Source organism: Saccostrea cucullata, unplaced genomic scaffold (genome assembly GCF_032062105.1).
Source record: "Saccostrea cucullata isolate Sc308-1 unplaced genomic scaffold, CSIRO_AGI_Scuc_v1 ctg53, whole genome shotgun sequence".
Lineage (NCBI taxonomy): Eukaryota > Metazoa > Mollusca > Bivalvia > Ostreida > Ostreidae > Saccostrea > Saccostrea cuccullata.
In genome coordinates this window covers 147,908-167,512 of record NW_026936258.1, presented here as the reverse complement: position 1 = coordinate 167,512, position 19,605 = coordinate 147,908, and the positions used below count along the sequence as shown (strand labels likewise).

Below are 19,605 nucleotides of genomic sequence, written 5' to 3'. Positions count from 1 at the left end.
TTTACTCGTAATTCCTCTCGTTTTCACGTCTTTTTCCTACGTAGAGATCCGAGTTCACAGGGGCAGCACACAGCAACGAAACTGTTTACAAATGGAGGATTTCGCCATACAGCTCGCACTTGCTGAAAGCTGACAACAAACAAAAGGACAGAAAGGTCGTTGCGTGGTTCGATGTGATAAAACAGTGTTAATATCTGACATAAAACTAAATCAAAATGAAGCCTTTATTTTCAGTTGTTTTAGTGTTATTTATGATTTTCGGTGCTGATTGTGATCAAGCAAGTAAGTTACACATTCTTTTTCTTTCTTTTCACTTGAAGTAAATTAAAAGAGCCATGTCTTATTTTCAAAAGGTTATTAATATTTTTTTTTCAAAGATTTTATTTGATTCTTTATTTTCCATTTTCTAGCCGAAAGAGACTCATATGCAGTGGAAATTATCTTCTACAGACTTACAACTGCTACGGTAAAGATTCAGTTTTGATTAATGTTTTACTATACAAGTAGTGACATATTAAACAGCTTGTCTTATTAGCAGAAACTTCAAAACTCCTAAAGATGGACATGGGTTAAGAGTTTGCCTACCCAACCCCATCCAGGGAATTTGGGATTAACTTACCTGCCGTTATGCCTGCTACCCCTTTTTGGGCATAGGCCGCTGACAAGATTCCTCCAGACCACTCTATCCTGAGCAATGTTTTCTGGGATTGGGGGTGCAATTTATTTTGAGTACTTTAATCAACGTACCTTAGATAAATTTTCTTCCTTCTTCATCTTAATTAAGTTTATGTTAAAAAAACAAAACAAATCAAGGTACATTTGTGTATGAAAAGTGACAAGGATATTCAGAAATGCAATGCCTTTAACAAATATATGCGATATGTGTTCAATTTTATAAAATAGTGCAAAAGATCACCCAAATAAATGCTGAAAAGCAGTTTCTATTCAGCTTGAATCCTTAAATGTATACTCTGTGTTAACCTCTGTTCATCTCTCTTCTGTTGGGTGATTCTAAAGACACTAATGAATAGAATGCCCCATGAAGGACAGATCCAAAATTGTATTGTCCACCTTTGTTGGTTTTTTTTAAATATTTTTTTTTTATAATTAAAATACATATAACAATTACTGATATATGTGAGTCTAAGAAAAAATGGGGAAATTGTTAAGCTAGCTCTTTAAATCTTTCTTCCAGCTTTCCTTTACATTATTTACATATTTATAATTAAAATATGAATGTTAAACTGTAATGATTAAGTGTTATGAAAGAGAAAATCAATCATTTATAGTGTACATTCAATAAAATGGTGGGACCTATGATTATTTAATTAATTACATTACTTTATAGTGGACAGCACAGAGCATGGAGACAACATTTGCCGGGACAGTAGCCGCTGCAGCTAACACTTACTGTGAAGCAAACGTTGCAACATGTGGGTTAACATCGTGCTGCACCTCTGTGTAAGTTAATATAATCAACCTGATGCATGTTTGTTCTAGCTTTTAATCAATAAATGCATGTTGTCCAGGTAAGTCCAAGCTGCATTAATTTCTGCTTGATTGGCATACATGAGCAATCAAAATTTCGATAGATTAGATATAGATAAAAACTATGAAATGGACCCAGGTCTTTATAGTGAGATAGAGAACTTTGAGAGATCAATATTATAGCATAATATATTTCATATTAGGATTTCAAAATATGGAACCACATTCTTTGTGCATATTTACATGTACATTTAAAATTTTACTTAAGAAAAAACTGTTTTGTATATCATATTAATAATTACATAAATTTAATCTGGAGTCATATGAAAAGAAATTGGTATTTTCAAATTAGCAAATATATTTTAATAATTTAATTTTAGATGTAATACATCATTTGATTGGATAAAAGATTTTTTTTTATCATATAACATAGTGAGTTATGTCAAAAACATACTTTTAAAATATATAAGCTCAATTTGAAGTCATTTTTTTTAAGGAAAAATTGTCTTAATGTCTATCTGTATATATAAATTTAATATAAGGAATGAAGCTTATTTACTTTTTATACAATATAACAAAGCAGTTTATAAAAAAAGTATAAACTGCCCCAAGTTATGTTATATTGTATAACATAGGTTAAAATAAGCTCCATTCCTTATAATTCAATATCAGATATACAATAATACATGTATATGTTAGCAAGCAAATTCATGAGTCCAAAGAACCAAAAATAATAAGTAATCATTAAATTTTAACATTTTGGATGGATTTAGATTTTAACCACTTATATATATCACTGCATTGAAATGATAATTTGAATACCAATCACATCAGATATCTTAATTAATAAATGTATGATTATTTTTTATTATAGTTCTATCAGCTTTAAGGAAACAGAGGTTGGGAAGGTCAGTGGTTACCCCCAGAAAGACCTGAAAAATCTGAAACACAAATTTTACCTTGATTTCCCTACTGGTTTTACTGCTTCAAATTCATCTATAACACAGTATGTTGTGGTGAATTCAGCTGTGTATGGTATGTATACAACAGAAATGTAGATGTTTTTAGGTTTAATCATCTTATTGTGAATGAAATGTTATTTTATTTTATCCATTGGTCACAGACAAATAAATGTGGTTATAGAATATGACATGGAATAATGATTGAAGGTTAATAAAAACAAAAAATGATAAACATTTGTATTTGAATACACAACCTATGTAGAAAAAATGATCCTGAATGAAATGCAAAATCTAATCCTTTACATTTAGAAATCCTCCGTGTGGCACGGGAAACTTTCCACACCCAGACTGGTTACTGGATCACATGGGCAGATGAAACATACTATGGTATCCCAGCAACCACTACAGAGAACCAAATCATCATTCCTATAGCAGTTGTTGTTTTGTTAGCTGTCATCTTTTTAGCAATTGGTCTTCATTTCTGGAAGTAAGTTTATTTTACTGTAGGAAACATGTGGTATACATGTATTTCTTTTTTAGCTTACCTGGGTTGAAATGATCACTGTTGCCTGGCTTTCTTTTGTCTGTCTGTTTGTATGTCTCTCCATCTTTAAACTTTCACATCTTTAACATCTTTGGCTTTGTCTGCAAGACCAATAAAATCAACCAAGGACTGATAACTTCACATTCAATGTCAGTCCAAATGACCGGTAGATGTTGAGAGAGCAACTTGCGAAAATATTTTTGTAACGTTCTTTAACCGGCATAATTTTGAATGCTTTTCAGTATCTTGTAATGGCTTCTTTGAGGAACGCAAGTACCAAACTATGATTGATTAACTGTCAAAAATAGTTTGTTGATGGCAAAAGTTAAGCCAGGTGAGAAAATCGAACTAGTTACATGTAAAAACTTATGAAGAAAATCAACCCCCAACGAGAATTCTGCAAAAATATTGTTCGACCCTCTATGAGATTTCAACAAAAAATTTTATAAGATGATCAAATCGACATGAATTTAAGTGTGCAGTGTGTATTGACGCACGCAGCTAGGATAAGGCTGCCCGTAAAATATCAAACTGTTCAATCTGTAGTAACTTCTCTGAACTACCTTATGACGTCATAATAGGAGATATTACTTGAGCTGACATGATGGGGAAAGTGTCATAATAAGCACATGGCATGTAGATTTATTTTGGGGACTTGTTGTTTTATTCAAGTGTAAGGATTGTTTTTTAAGCTTAAGTGTGCTGTTGTGATATTGAACATTTGAAATGAAAATATTCCTATTCCTTTCGTGTGTCCGATATGCACATATTCAAACAATAGCACAAAATTATGTGTGAAACGCTCCCCTTACATGTCCGTAGACAGAGTTAGAATTTATGAATCTTGTTTATATTAGACTGGCACAAGTGATAAATAAGGACATATTGAAGATATTCTGTGTTAATCTACAAGAGAAGAATGTCCTCTAACAGGATTTTGCTGGGGGATTGTTTGTAGTTTATCCATTTTTGTATAAATCGCGATAAAGGGTGGAAAATACCCCTTCTTATGTTCGTAAGTTGAATTTTTCGTAAAATATTTTCACTATTATGCCTTTTCATGTACCACAGATCAAGATGAATTGATGTATGCTACAAACTTGGCACAATAATTTTGTTTAGCACTTGTGCCGAAGCGATTTTTGTGTAATAATTAAGAATATCATAAATCTCCGTCAAGTGATAAACACAGTCATGTGACATAAAAAAAAATTTTTTTAAATAAAACCTGATTGAACTATTATCTCAAGTTGACTGCAATTTCAAACAAGGATTACATATTAAAATTAAAATCTAGCAGTATATTTTCAATTTTAATTCAAATTTAGTGTGTTTTGATATTAAAATTCAAATACAGTTTTTATCTTTTTTATTGAATTTTTTTGGGGGGCACAGTCAGTCCAAATGACTGAGAGCGGGAAAAAGATTTCAAGAACTCTGCAGTAATTTTAAAGGAAGGGCATTGATCCAATAAAATTTAAAAATTAAAAGCCTTTAAAGACCAATTTGCCAAAACAAATGAGACTATCTGAAAGCTTCTTGAAGTAGTGAAAATTTTAATTAATTCAAATTTTGTGTGGGGGAGGGGGGCACAATAGGTGCAGGATCAAAGCAAAGTTTAACATTGAAATAAAAATTAAAAACCTTTAAATACCTTATTAACAACCACTGGAACAAAAAATGATTCCACTTTTAAAAAGCTTCCTGATATAATGTAGAAAGTATGGGCCCAAGGGTTAGAGCCCCAAAAAGGGAACAATTAACATTTTGAAGTGTCTAAAATGATGTAATCTGAGAATCAAATGTTATGTTGCCCATGCGTACGAGAAAAGAATTTTCTCTATATATGCTTTTGTGGTCTATGATATGGGGTCATAATTTTCTAGAGAAATCATCTTAGGTAAAGAGGGCTTTAGTTTCTCAGGTGAGCATTTTGGCCCATGGGCTAATGATTTATCTTTGCTTTACATTATATAACATTAAACATGGTAGCTCAGTTTTCCATGTTGAGCAAATTGGAAGAACAAACATTAACATTAATGCCCTAAATATACAGCATTACAGGGAAGAAGAGTAATATTCTTCTGTTATAATAATCTAAAAAAAAAAATGTATCAATATATGAACATTTAAATGTCATTGAATTCTATTGAGGGCTTTAATAATTTTTTGCATTTGCTTTGCACTTAAGTAACAGAAAATAATTGGAGAAGTTTTAAAACTTTTCTTTTTTTTCTTTTTAAACTTTATTCTTGTATCATCTACAGTAAAAAGAAACAAAACCAGAAACGCCTGAGAAAGAAGATTGATGACAGGAAAGCCATGAAGAAAAACCAAGCCATGGTACAGCCTACTTACCGAGTTGACCCGGAAATTAAAGACATTGATGATGATCACATAGAGAAGACGTAAGATGGATACAACTGTTGGATCCACCTCTTCATTTCTATATTCACCTTTTTTTTTACTGTAGTTTTAGTTTGCATTATTAAAGTCTTTACTGATAATTGCAGGAAGTCATGGAATGGTTTTTAAATTCAAAGACACAATTCACAAAACACACAAAAAATACTAAGCATTTGATCATCATTAAATTTTTTATTTTTTCAATTTTTCTTGTCATTTTTGCACATATGTTTGCAAACGCCCAACATTCCAAGTTTTAAGAAGATTTTTTAAATATATTTATTTTCATAAACTTTTTTATAATAGCAAGTGAGAGTATATTTTATTAAATATTATATAATTATATATATAAATACAAAAAATGACATGTCTTAGGACAGTGCAATATGTTTATATAAAAAAATGACATACCTTGGGAGTAGTGCTATATGTATGTATTCTCATTTACAGCTGTGAAAATGGTTAAGTCTGGTACATGCATGCACTCTCCAATTATTTTGACAACTGAGTGAGGGAGAGCATACACTCTCTATTTATCACTTTTGATATTAGATTCGTTTGGTTGTCATTTTGTAAATATACCCAGATGTCCTGGATTGCCCTGTGGTTTTGAAAATTTCATACATCTCATCAGTCTAAATACTAGTAGCCCTCATTGTAATGATTTTTTTGCTAGCTCAGTACTTCAGAAGCTCTGCATTTTTTACTCAATTTTTTCACCCTTCCTCAATTTTCCCAGAATTGACAAATGTATTATTTATTTTTATGTTATATCTTTTAATAGTGATTACAAGAAAACCTGAAACACACTCCATATATTTTCATTATTATCTTCAGTAATAAGTGAATATAGCCATTTGAGCACGTACCACAGGTGATGTTCTTAATATTAGAAATAATTTAGAATCACTATTTTTCTTTCCTGTAGATTGAATGGACCACATAAATTCAATTTAACACCTACTCTCCGGCAAGTAACTCACAAAAACAGTCTTGTAGACATTAGTCAGCTCAAATATGTTAAAATATATTTATTTTCTTTGCATGAATATTTGTGATTATGCAATATTCAGTATTGCAAGATACCTTTATTAGTAGCAAGCTAGAGGTATATCCACCGTCTAAGGAAATGATGAGCCATAGTCTTTTATGCTTTCAACTTTTCTTTCTATATTTAAACTTTATCACATTAATAAACTTTTGCAAATAAGTGCAATATATACAGATAATCTGAATTTAAACCAAAACAACTGTGTTAATCTACTGTAATCCTTTCCATGCCCCTGAGGAGGCATGAGGCTAGAAATTTGGAAGGAAAACTTAACAATATACACTAATCATGCTTCTTTTTATCCCAAATCAATTATTTTTAACTAAAATATGTAAACTCGCACTGAAATCACATTTTATTGCACCTTTTTAAAGAACTGATAACTCTATGTAAGGGTATTCATTGGCCCATGAGACTGAAAATGATGTTTATACCATTTCAACTTCATGATCTGATGCTGCTTTCATTTTCTCTCAGCTTAATAAAGTATTTTCATATCTGTAAACAGAATAGACCCCGCAAGCTTTTTAGAATTCTCTTGAAAATAAATGCTTCATTAATTTGTTAGCCAGCTACCTTACAAGATTTACATTTGCCAGTACTTATCAATGCCTTTTTAACGATGCTGAATCACTTTTATTATCCCCTTCTTTAAATTAAGTTATTAATTTTTTTTTCTGATTTTATTTTTTTCAATTCAAACAAATTCCGTTTGCTTGTTTAGAATTTGTAGTTAAACACATGGTACACCAAGTTCACAAAAATGAGTATAGCACAGTTTCCACAGTTGATAAAAGTTAACAATAGATTTGTTCGTAAAGCATAGATTAGTTCAATCTCTCATGAGATAAGTTGTTGAAACATTTTGCTTGTTGACATATATATTGTGATAGAACAATAATTTATTGGATTTAAAAATCAGCCAATGTAGAAAATATTTTTCCTTCTTACGTTTTCCGCTGTTTATCAGACAGGTACCTTAGCATTGCTGGTATCGGTCAAGTTACCAAAACCTTGAATCGTATAGATTATAAAAAAGAGAAATTATTTCTGCTTATATGGCGCAGAATTTTAATTGCCTCTGCTGATTGGTTTCGCTAGATTTTGATTTGAAACTACGGGAAACAGTTAACACGTGTTTAGATTTGTAAACACAATTATCCAATTGCCTCTGTTAACTAATGTAAGTAATATAGTTTATGTCGATAAACTAACATAATTATTAAAATATTTTAATAAAATATTTGGTAAACAGTGAACACCTCACAGACCTCCAAAACATCAGTGGTTGGATCATAGATTTTTTGTAAATTATTTTTAACAATTACCTTTGACAGCTCTTAAAAAAAAAAAAAAGGTAAAAGTTGTAAGTTATAGTTTATGACGATAAACTATAACATCATTATTGAAATATTTAATATTTTAATAAAATATTTGGAAATAGCAAACATATTCAAGCTCAAAAGTTCTTTTAACTAAACAAATTTGAAGCAGAGTAATAATTAACAGATCTCCAAAACATCAGTGGTGGGATCATAGTTAATAGTTTATCTCTCAAAGCTATAGTTTAAGAGTTTACGTCTCATATAGTTTATGAGTTAAAATGATAGTTAATTATGGTTTACGACCAAAAACAACAATTAACGAAAATTTAGTTTACCTGGTAAATGTAGTTTCTCAGTTGTGAATCTAAGAATATTATCTTTTAATTATGGTTAGTTAAACTGATTCATGATAAACAAATGAGAATCTATTTTTATTCAGCAAAAAATCCGTTAAGAATAATATATTTTTAGACAGGTACATTTAGAATATAATTAATTGTAAACTATAAGTTACAATTGTTACTTAAAATGCGAAGACGATAATCAGTGTTCATTATCAAAGATCAAATTAAACAATTCATATATAATGAGTATAGAGCCACCACTTACCTCTGGTAACAGAGGTTGGATCAGGTCTCATGGAGTAATTAGCATCCCCTACCGACCTGTCATAGTACACTCGCCATGTACTCATTGTGATTATCAAATAGGAAAGTCGTTGCAATGCTTTTCAATATGAAAAAGGTGGACTTACAGTTTGTATGAAAATTAAAAATATCGAATTGTTAATTTTGAGTTAAGTTTTGTTAACCTTGCTTTACATATGTAGCTTACAATTACGAAAACCTAGTTTATTAAGTGTTAAACAATGTTAATTAAATTTTTGTGATCTAAGCATGCCGCCTGTTCATATATGCAGATTTTAAACGTTCAAGATGTCGAACTTAAAGCATTAAAGTACTTTTTATTAAAATTCCTTATAATATCACTCTTTGAAATTCACTTTTCATCATATCTTTCATCATGTTGTTTTGCACTGCATTAATGTTAACTCTGTATTTTTTTTCTTCCAATTATCTAGCCAAAAAGATGCCTCCAAAAAACCTAGGTAAGGGGTGTAGTAATGCGTGTAGTATGACAAGTGTTTTGCATGGTCATTAATAGCTATCTCCGTGAGAGCAATTGTTTTTGTATTCACAGTAAAGTAAAATTTTATTTAGAGGTACCGTAGTTCAAAATTTCTTGACGTTTTAAACATTTTCTTTACATTTTTTTTTTAAAATCCCATTCCATGTTATACGAGGGTTGATCCAAAAATAATGTCACAACTTCTATAAAAGCTCTACCAGTCGACGTAAAACAACAAAATTTTAAATGATGAAAGCTACATTTACTTCATATAAGACCTGAAAATTTTAATGCAAAATGATTTATAGTTTTCAAAATATCGGATTATACACAACGTGCGATTATTGTAGTCGCCGCACCTTAATAACGTTATATGACGGATACGCGCCGTCATACGTTTAAACGCTTCCCTTATGTTTTACTTTTTACAATACTTTTGGATCAACCCTCGTATCTATAGTAAATGACATATTTATAATTATGAAGAAAAAATGTTAATTGTCAAGTACCGTGGAGTTGTTCTCAAAACGAACACCACACAACAGAAAAGTAGAACTGGATCTCCTATTCACTCACTTTTGGTGCAAATGCAGTCGTGTCAGTAATAAGCAACACATGTAAAGTTGTATTTTTATTGAGAATCTTATAAGTTAGGCAATGGACTGCATTGGTTGGTGAAGATTTAATCCTGCTGCATGCCTCCGGTGTGTTGTCGTCTTTAAATCCCCGGTGTTCATAGAAAAAAATCTCTTCATTAGAATTAGAATCAACTTAAACACAATATTCTTATTTTACTTTCTCCGTACAATATGATGTTGATACATTTGTTATTAATCACATGCTTACTATATATAGTAGGTGTATTTAAAAGTACATTAAAAATTGCATTATGCATTCATATGTTTTATTAAAGAAATTACTGAATACAGTAGTTAATAACTTGAAAATTGCATTATTGATTTGTAAATTATGTCGAGAGTTCGTTTTGAGTTTGAAGATTGTGCTCAAAAAGTTTACAGTGTATATTCATTCATAGCACATTAAGTTATGCATTCAATGTTTTTAATACCCAAATGCACATAGAACTTAATAGATTTCAAAATTGATTTGTATATGAGGTTATATAGAGACAACTTAGAACCTACCTTCATAATAAATGCATCGTTTGTTCTCAGAATGTCTTCCTAAGCAGTTCCCTCTTCTCTTCTGATTTAGTGTTTTCTAATCCTATGGGACCCTAGCAATACACAGGCAACGTCATTCTTTTGATATTAATTAAAACCTCGGTGTATTGAAGCATTTTAAAATACCCTAACCTATTAAGATTATTTCAAAATAAAGGATAAGGTATTTTTGAATTCAGTGTACATGATTTTAAAATACCTAGGTTTAAAGTGGATTTTAAAATACCTGTGCTAGTATTTGGATTAAATAATTCAGGGTACTAAACGAAAATGAATGTTTTCCAAGTATTATGTTCTTTCTTCTTAAAATTAATACCATTACATCATTTTCAGTTGTTAGTTTATTGAATAGTTTATTCTTGCAAATAAAGGACTGCATGAGTTGGCTTGTCATTGTTTTAACGCATGAAAGGATTACATTAAAATGTAGATACTAACATTAATATTCGATTTTGAACAATTAGCCCATACTTTTTTTTAATGTCTCCTTTTCAATTTATTTTAAAAGTTCAAAATAATAAATAAAAAATTGTCATAATGACTTTATTATAAGCAATTTTCATTGCAATTTTGTTCTCCAGTTTTACCTTTTCTTGTCACAATGCTAGTTTTACACTTTCAAACTGTTCTTTTTAATATCTCCTTTTGATAGTAAACTTTTAATTTCCAAGCATTTTTTTGTATATATCATAAGTATATTTTCTCAAATTTTTGGTTTAATATCATGGCTTCTAGTTGCTGTAGTATTTCATACAAAAATATAATAACAAATTCATTTATCTGGAAATTACTCAGTTTTGAAACTGAATTTCGGGACGTGTTAGATTGACACACCCTTGCACCAACAACTCTGCTGTGTATCTACCATAAACCTTTCCTGTAGAATTTAGAAAGGGACTTCTTGTGGAAACTAAACCAATATTGATGGCCCTATATAGCAATTATTACAAGTTATATTTAGCTTTTAGACGTTTTTTTAACAATATAAATTTGGCATGGTTACCTTTTTTTTATCAATAGATATTTTATTAAATTTCAGGAAAGAAAAGATGTACTCTGACAACTACCCAGTAAAACAAACAGAGGAGACGGACAGAAAGCACTTTGGTGGCGCTAGTGACAATGACTCCGCCATTAAGATGGACCACGAACCCGACTTTATGGACTCCCAGACAAACAACAAGAACCTACCTCCTCTCGACGTACAGGAAGATGGCGAGAAAAAGAAGAAGAAAAAGAAGAAGGACAAAAAGAAGAAGCAGCAGGGAGATGGTTACGACAATCAATCTGCCAATCTTTCCACAGAACTCTGAACTGATTGAGATCTCCTCCTCTCCTACATTAGTTTACTCACAACTCTGGGGGCATTTACTTTTATACTCACGTATCATATGTTGCAATTCAAAAGTAAGCATAATGATATCACTAAATTGTTATTTTCATTTCTTATGAGTGTTATTGTTTTCATTTTGTAAATTGGTGAGGAAAAGGTATAGCCACATCCTTTGCCACAATAGCATCTTATGTTGAAAAGATTTATTGAAATGTAATTTGACAGTTGTTGAGAATCATGTTCATTTTTTAACGTGACCTACAGGAATTCAAAATTTTAAAAGAAAAGGTATTTTGTTCATTTATTCTTTGAAGCTGTCTGATATCAAAATTTATTAACTTTTTGTTTGCGATATGCAAGTAGTAGTTAAGTTCTTTGTAGATATTTTTTATCAAAGATTATGAATATTGTTGATGAGTATAAAGGTTTGTTAAAGATATTATTTAATGTATATTTTTATTAGAAGATTGGATCACCTTATGGAAAATTATTAGAAAGGATCTTGGATATTTTTTTTTAAAGAAGTGGATGGGTGTATGACTGTATTGAGTAGCGTGTTGTGTCGTAAATGTTTAGTAGTCTCTAGTCAGTGATTTTATAAACAGCTTAACTTTAACATTGGTATAATCTAGAATATCATAGAAACGTCAAAAGGAGTAACAAGTTCCAACTTATTTTTCTTTGTGTAATTTAGACTTATTTTGAATGCTCTGAAAATATTTTTTCTTGGCCGAATGGTCCCCATGAACTTCAAATAACAAAGTTTTACTTAATTTTTTTTGAGTGTATATGATATTTAAATTTTTTAGCAACTGCCCATAAAATACACGTTTTATATGTTTAATATTACTGCATAATATCATTTCTTCAAGATTGTTCATTTTGACTGGAATTTTATTTACAAAAACGTATTATTCAAACATTATATAAAATTTATTGCTGAAATAATTTTAAGTGAATTTTGTCTTTAAAAAGTCTTTCTGTATTTGTAAATATTTTATATGCTTTCAATTTATAAAGAGAATGTAATTATTTTTCATGAACACTTGATATTTTGTTGCACTTCTGTGATATGCTTTTTAAAAAGAAAGAATTAAATATTTATGACTGAGGGTGTTAATTGCTGCTGTTTACTACTTGTATACATGTAACTCTTTAGATATATATGAGTCATGTGAGATAAGTGCGGAACTTGAATATATAGTATGTTAGTAAGGACCGTTTGACTTAAATGTGCAGTTTGTTAAGTATCTTTTCCTCCTTTTACAAGTACCAAAAGTATAGATAACAGACAGATTATTACAAATCCTTGTCGAAATTTTCCGTTTGGTAACATTCATGCAAATGCTTTCAAAATATTTTTGAAGTAAAGGTTATCCATGTCAGTTACTAAAATGTAGTTCAGTCTATTGTAATCCAGTGAAACAATTACGGGTTTTCACTGCAAAATGAGAACTGGGGAACAAAATGGTAACAGAGAAACAATCTCTTGAATGAAATACCTGATTGGAGATAACGAACGGTATCTCAAAAGCTCAAAAAACCATTTAACAATGCACATTTTTAAGAGATCAAACAAAGACGGAGGTGGGATCAGGTGCCATGGAGGAGTGAGCATCCCTTGACAACCGGTCACACCCGCCGTGTGCTCCTTGTCATGATCGGGAAATAACGTGAAAATCCGTCGACAATTCAGTGACACAGTGTAAATAATTGCCCATTAATCAAAATAAAATCGTCAACTAGTATATGATTTAATGATAGATTGTAGTTACTAGCAAGGTCATTGTATCGACCGTAGAGCTTACAAAATGATTACTTTTAACAAGACTTCTGATAATCCTGTTTCATCAACTTGTTTGTCAGTAACATACTTCGTTTAAGAAATTGTTCAGACGTATAGCATTTTCTTGCGTACACGTATCAGATCAACTGCGAGACATAAAACCCATATGCAGGTGATAACGGTATATTGCTGCTTAAGTAAGGGAAGTTGATGGTTGAAATGTTAACGTCATCACATTTATCGTAAGGATTTGTGGTAGGATTACCAGTAACGTCTCTTTCTGGTAAAGTGATTGAAGTGATAAAAAATATATTTTACTTGTTTAAGCAAAACGTCAAATTAAAATACCGTTGATTCATCAAAATTTGTTGGTGTCCATTTTCGTGGATTGCTTAATTCTACAGCTTCATGGGGGCGTAGTTTAATGTATTAATTCGATCTACAAATTAATATACATTGTTTCTGAACCCTTGTATATTGATTTGTTAAGGACATCGGATACCAACGAAATCCACGAACATTGAGCCACCAAGAAATTTAATTTCACAGTAATCATAAAAATGTCTTTGAATCAAATGCTAGTAATTTCGGCAATTTTAATTTACTTTGATGAAAATACCAATTATGCTTGAAAAAAGTATTGGACTGTCTTTGGTTATATTTTTTATTTGTGGAAACGATTATTTAACTATTTTGGTTATTAGTAATCATCCTTTAAGAACACCGGTACATTAAATGGGAAATGTAATGCATACAGCGTGATTAAAATGGCCTTGAAGGAGAAAGTTTCAAGTTACTTATAGGATAAAAACTGAAATATGGTACCCCTATTGATTCCCCCTTCCCCTTTCCTTATTTTTGAAATAACCGATGGGACTGATATTTGTTTTGTGAACATGTTACACAAAAGACGGAAACAAACAAGCTATTGAATGCAGTGAGGAACAATTTTATTAAAATGAGTATAAGCACACTTTAACGAGAGGATGTTACGGAAATTCACATCCTTGTGAGTATGAACTGACATCAACATTTTAAATAAATATGAGCTTGTTCTATTTTTACTTTTATAGAAAAATATACACTCTAACTTGCTGAAATATCCATCTCATGACAATCATGTGAAAGTTCTGAAATTACTATAGTATTTTTAAAAGAGGGAGTATTATATACTGAGCGTTAAGCATCAATGTGTGTGGATAAACTGTACCTCCTACCTGTAGCGTTTGTGGTGCTACTGCCAGTGACTTTCCTAATCACGTAAGAAATCTGTTTTGTTTTTTTTTTCATTTTGCGAATTTTTCAGTAGCGTTCATATAACAACGTTGAACAATTTTAAAATGGCATGTGTTGCTTTTATATTGTTATTTATTGTTGTTATTGTTTATTCAATAATCATCTTTCTAAGTAGTTTGTTGAAAAAATCTTGAAATAGTAGGCCCATGAGAATGTTAAGATTAACGGAATGTCAGAGTCAGACCAAGAAGCAGTTGTAGTGATATCATGCAACCTATGGAGATAACCAACAGTATTCAAGATCAAAAGTTCATAAAACATTACAAAATAGGAGCAGCTCCAAAACATCATAGGTTGGATAAGGTGCCAGGGAGGAGTGAGCATCCCCTGTCGCCGGTCACACCCGCCATGCGCCCCTGTCATGATCGGCAAACAACGGGAAAATCCGTCGTCAATTCAGTGTATAAATAATGGATTAACAATTAGTATGAAAAACGTCAGTCAGCTTTTGACTCAATGAAAAATTGTATTTGCTAACAAGGTCATTGTATCGGCAATAGAAAATTTTTTATTTGAAATTAAATAAAAATATCTTGAAAAGCAAATGGAAGCTAGGTCAAGATCAGAAAGATATGCCATGGTTGAATCGCTCTGAGCAGTTCTTACATTTGTAAAGAGAGGACTGGAGAAAGCTTTTATAAGCTATATACGCCTGCTGCCCAATCCATGTCTATATTATTACAAAATTAAATATATTCAAATCAAATCAACGAATAAAGAGATAAAAATTATAAGGAAGGTTAAGGTGCAAAAATATTTTTGGAGGCTTAAAATATAGATTGGTTTATAGCATTCAAAAAGAATGTGGTCTATGATACATGGAGATATCAAACAGTGTTCAAGCACAAAAGTCCAAGAAATATAAGACATTACGAACAGTAATCGATCTCAAAAGTGCATTAAACATGAACCTCTAAAACATCAGAGGTGGGATCAGGTACCATGGAGGAGTGAGCATCCCCTTAAATGTTATAAACCAATCTATATTTTAAGCCTCCAAAAATATTTTTGCACCTAAGCCTTCTCTATGACCTTTACCTTTTAAATTTCGTGTTTAAATACAAATCAGGACCAAAGCAAAAACGGATCTATAAAACGCCGGAGATGGATCTATAAAACGTCGGAGATGGCATTAGGTGTCATGGAAAAGTGAGCATCCACAGTGTGCTTCTTGTCATTATTGGAGAAATGAAAGAAAAAAATCTATAGACAATAGAAATCATTTAGCCCTAAAACCAACCCATCTAAGTTTATAGACAACGAATGTAATTTAATAGATCTAAAATTAGAAACCACTGTAGAATGAGTCATAGTAAAATGAGTCGTGTGAAGTGAAATATCTAGTACTTGATTTAATGATTTGATTTTCAGGTTTAAGAGACAGTATTTAATAATACTTACAATTTAATATATGAATATGCGAATTACAAACAACATTCAAGCTCAAGAATCCATTCAAACAAAACAAATCAGAAGCAGAAAATCAGAGCAGATAATTTAATGTCTATAAAATGGCCTAACAATAAGTATAAAAACGTCCATCAGCATTTGACTTAATGATAGATTGTATTTTCACACACGGTCATTGTATCAACCACAGATCTTGAAAAATGATAACTTTTAACGAGACTGTCGATTTTCTTATTTCATCAACTTGTTTATCAATAACTTTCCTCGTTTTGAAACTGTTTGTACATAGAGCTTTCTTTGGCATATCGAATCAACTGAGAGATAAATCCAATATGTGCGGGATAAAGGTATATTGCTGCATAAGTTAGAGAAGTTGATTGAAAGATAAGTCCTCAGGTTGATCATAAAGCTTTTTTGTTAGGTTACCATTGTCTTTTTCTAGTAAAATAACCAAATATGAAACACTGTTCATGTATATGAAAGACTCTTTGGTATCTTTTATTTCAAAAGTTAATTAAGTCTCATTTAAATGCTTTGTTGTTAGGTTACCACTGTCTTTTTCTACAATATCCTAATATGAATAGAAAGACTCTTTGGTATCTTTGGTACTTTTATTTCCATCTATTGTTAATTGATAATATGTCGTCGATATATCTAAATTTCGAGATGGCCTGAGTGTTTCTAATCACGTTTAAGATTTTGAATAAATACTGTTTCATATGAATACCGACACAAAATCTGTTAAGTGCATTTCACAGATTTGAATTTCTAGTCATCCACCGGCAAACGGTGGAGTCTCTATATCAGTGAAGAATTTTCCAAGGGACATTAAACAATCAAAGTTGCTATTAACAACATGTATTTACAACTTTTGTCATTTTTCGTATTTCATTGTTTTAGATTATTAGGTTTTCCATAATTACTAGGGCATTTATGTTGTATCTTTTAACTGATATAACTGAAACACACAAAATAAAGAGATTAAATCCCGAAAGCACATTTTTGAAAATTCCAATTAATCTTCTTTTAAAACATATGCATGGTATCAGTAAAACAAATGACACCAAACTGGACTTCTGTGTACTGCATTCTGATCGTTTCATTTTTTTTTATTTCATAAGATATGCAATAGCTGTCAGCGATGAAGAAGTGGCACCATTCTTTCCTTTCATCAGGTTTGATATGTCATGTCGAAGAATCCCTTAACAAAGTCTCTTCTTAATTTTAAAGGATATTTATAGAAAGAAATTTCATGATTAACATAATTTTCAAAATGATTTTGGATATTGAAAAAGGAAAATGTCTGTGTTAAATTAAATTACATTTGTATTATACAAAGATATATACTGTACTAAGAAAGTCGAATCTCTATTTGTCTTTGAACAGTGATACTGGGACACTGCCACCAGAAAGTTGTATATTTGGACAACTGCTGAACATTGCTGCTGTTCTCAGTAAGTTTAGCTAAATATCATCTCAGTCAAATTTGTTAAGTTTGTACAACATTGTGATAAAATGTTGATTAAACTAGTATTTAAAAATTACGCATCTATGTAAAAACCATCCAAATTTAATGTCTATTCCTTATCAATCAATAATTTTCCATAAAGAAAAAACTGAGAATATTGGTTATATTGTCAAAACATTAATACATTAGGATTAAAATGTTTATTTTTTAAAAACACATCTGATGTAACCTAAATATTCTATTACCGTCTTTCAAAAATATAAATAATACTTTTATTATCTAATGCTTTCGACAACCTACTCTTAACAAAGCTTAAGTTGATATCAAAAATACTAGCAATCACATTCTAAGTATATAGTGTAAAATAATTAAGATATTTGCTATATTATATATCTCTTTCAGTTTTAATCGTCATTTATCTGCGATATAAACAGATAACTGCTTACATTGCCATCACCAATTTAACGAGACCCTCCCCTAGGACCAACACTGGCTTCTTCGTCCTCGGTCTTCTGTCTGGGATAGGTTTGAGTATCGTAGCAAATTTTCAGGTATGGAATGTTAAATAATGAAAATTGTTTGCTTGAGACAATTATCCGAAAACTTGATTTAGAAATTAAAAAAAAACTAATTAAAAAAAAATGTTTTTCACTTTGCTCATTTAGGTCGAAAATTCAAAAGGTATTCACATAGTGGGTGCGGTGCTTGCATTCATTGTTGGAGGAGCATATTTCTTCACGCAGACGTATATTTCCTGGATATTTCGAGATATCCCCGGATTCACAAAAACCATTCTTGTTACACGGCTTGTTATCTGTATATTATATGCCTCTTTTTTCATCATAGGTAATTTTTGTCTTGTCATTGATATCAAAAGAGATAGATGTAGTATTATCTAGATATTTTTTAATTGTAATTTTTTTCTTTTACAAGGAGTTGCCACTTTTGTCGTGAGTAAACGTAAATTAGGAAAACAGAAAATCTCTACCCGGTTATGGACATCCGATTACAAGGTCAATATCTTTAATTTCATCAGCGAACTTTGTGTAACATATCTTCATAAATTTATCGAAAAAAAAGTATTTTCAGGCAATGCTTCGACTGCTTCTTAGGGGTATTTTAAGAATTTATTTTTCAATAGAATTTGAACTCATAAGAGGTCATACCGGGTAATATATATATTACAATTTTTAATTGAAAGAGTCAATCATGCATCGTTATCAAAAGTTTGACACGTGACAATACTCAGAAATACTTTTTGAATTTTTGAGTTTTAAATATACATTTAAATATTCCAGGGTTACCCCGAACACGTGGTCTCTTCTGTAGTCGAGTGGTTGGGAAGTTTTCTCATTTGTGTTTATGTTGCCACATTTATACCTGAGTTCAAACACATGAGATTGGAAACAAAATGGCAATTGGAACTTGCCACCGGTGAGTTACAGCCTGTTGTGTAAGGAAAATAGCAGTTAACCAGAATAAAGAGATATTCCCATCGGAGATCCATCTTTCAGGAAAATACCAATGAAGCACATTAAGAATAAAGAGACCTTTTCCACCGGAGATCCAGGGTTATACAGACACATCTTAAAACATCATATCAACATGGCATATCTTCAACATCTTACAGATTCATCTTCATAGGGTGTTAAATGTAGGAACGATCAGCACTATGTACATGTACCATTCAATGAGAAATTGCTTGCTATTTTACAAAATGGCTTTCGTATGAGTTGTATTCATAGGCACCTGACGCCATTTATTTTTCTTTTAATAAAAAAATAAGGGTACTTTTTTTAAATAGAAAAATAAGTAACACACGTCAGGTGCCTGTTGTTGTATTCTAGATCATTAGGTAGAGTATGTTTATTAACTGTGTGATATTGTGGTGGTACAGATACTAATATACTTAATTTATTCCAATCATTATTTTTATCAAGAGACTGCATGCCTCAAGATGAACATTCATTGTCATTACCGGCCTTTTTGTCTCAAATAAGCCTATAACAACTACTATATATAATATGTGTATTGGAACATCAATGGTCGAAGCTTTTACATTTGAATCATGAATATAATGAAAAGAATATCGCAAGAAGATATCTTACTGGTATTTTTTATGTCTATATGAGCAAAACATACAAATATTGTACAATATTTGTTATTTCTTTAGGGTTCCATAATTATTAGCATTCTTGCATGCATCCTTCATAATGTGAAAATC

At 30.9% G+C, this 19,605-nt stretch overlaps 2 protein-coding genes across 4 annotated transcripts; both read left to right on the top strand.

Moving 5' to 3' along the window:
- Positions 1–48: 48 nt before the first annotated feature.
- On the top strand, positions 49–11,709 carry LOC134245129 (uncharacterized). 2 transcript variants are annotated; one of them, XM_062727388.1, is made up of 8 exons: positions 49–282; positions 411–466; positions 1,349–1,461; positions 2,363–2,523; positions 2,760–2,937; positions 5,262–5,402; positions 8,858–8,884; positions 11,128–11,709. In XM_062727388.1, the coding sequence occupies exons 1-8, from the start codon at positions 216–218 to the stop codon at positions 11,399–11,401; spliced, it is 1,017 nt and encodes a 338-aa protein (XP_062583372.1). In that variant the 5' UTR covers positions 49–215; the 3' UTR covers positions 11,402–11,709. The 2 variants fall into 2 exon arrangements, with proteins under 2 accessions (XP_062583372.1, XP_062583373.1); XM_062727389.1 differs by lacking the exon at positions 8,858–8,884 and having other exon boundaries at positions 50–282.
- A 2,450-nt stretch (positions 11,710–14,159) lies between these two features.
- Positions 14,160–19,595, top strand: LOC134245133 (DNA damage-regulated autophagy modulator protein 2-like). 2 transcript variants are annotated; one of them, XM_062727398.1, is made up of 8 exons: positions 14,160–14,216; positions 14,365–14,467; positions 17,035–17,088; positions 17,300–17,367; positions 17,784–17,932; positions 18,047–18,227; positions 18,315–18,394; positions 18,680–19,595. In XM_062727398.1, the coding sequence occupies exons 2-8, from the start codon at positions 14,397–14,399 to the stop codon at positions 18,836–18,838; spliced, it is 762 nt and encodes a 253-aa protein (XP_062583382.1). In that variant the 5' UTR covers positions 14,160–14,216; positions 14,365–14,396; the 3' UTR covers positions 18,839–19,595. The 2 variants fall into 2 exon arrangements, with proteins under 2 accessions (XP_062583382.1, XP_062583381.1); XM_062727397.1 differs by lacking the exon at positions 14,160–14,216 and having other exon boundaries at positions 14,247–14,467.
- The last annotated feature ends 10 nt before the right edge of the window (positions 19,596–19,605 follow it).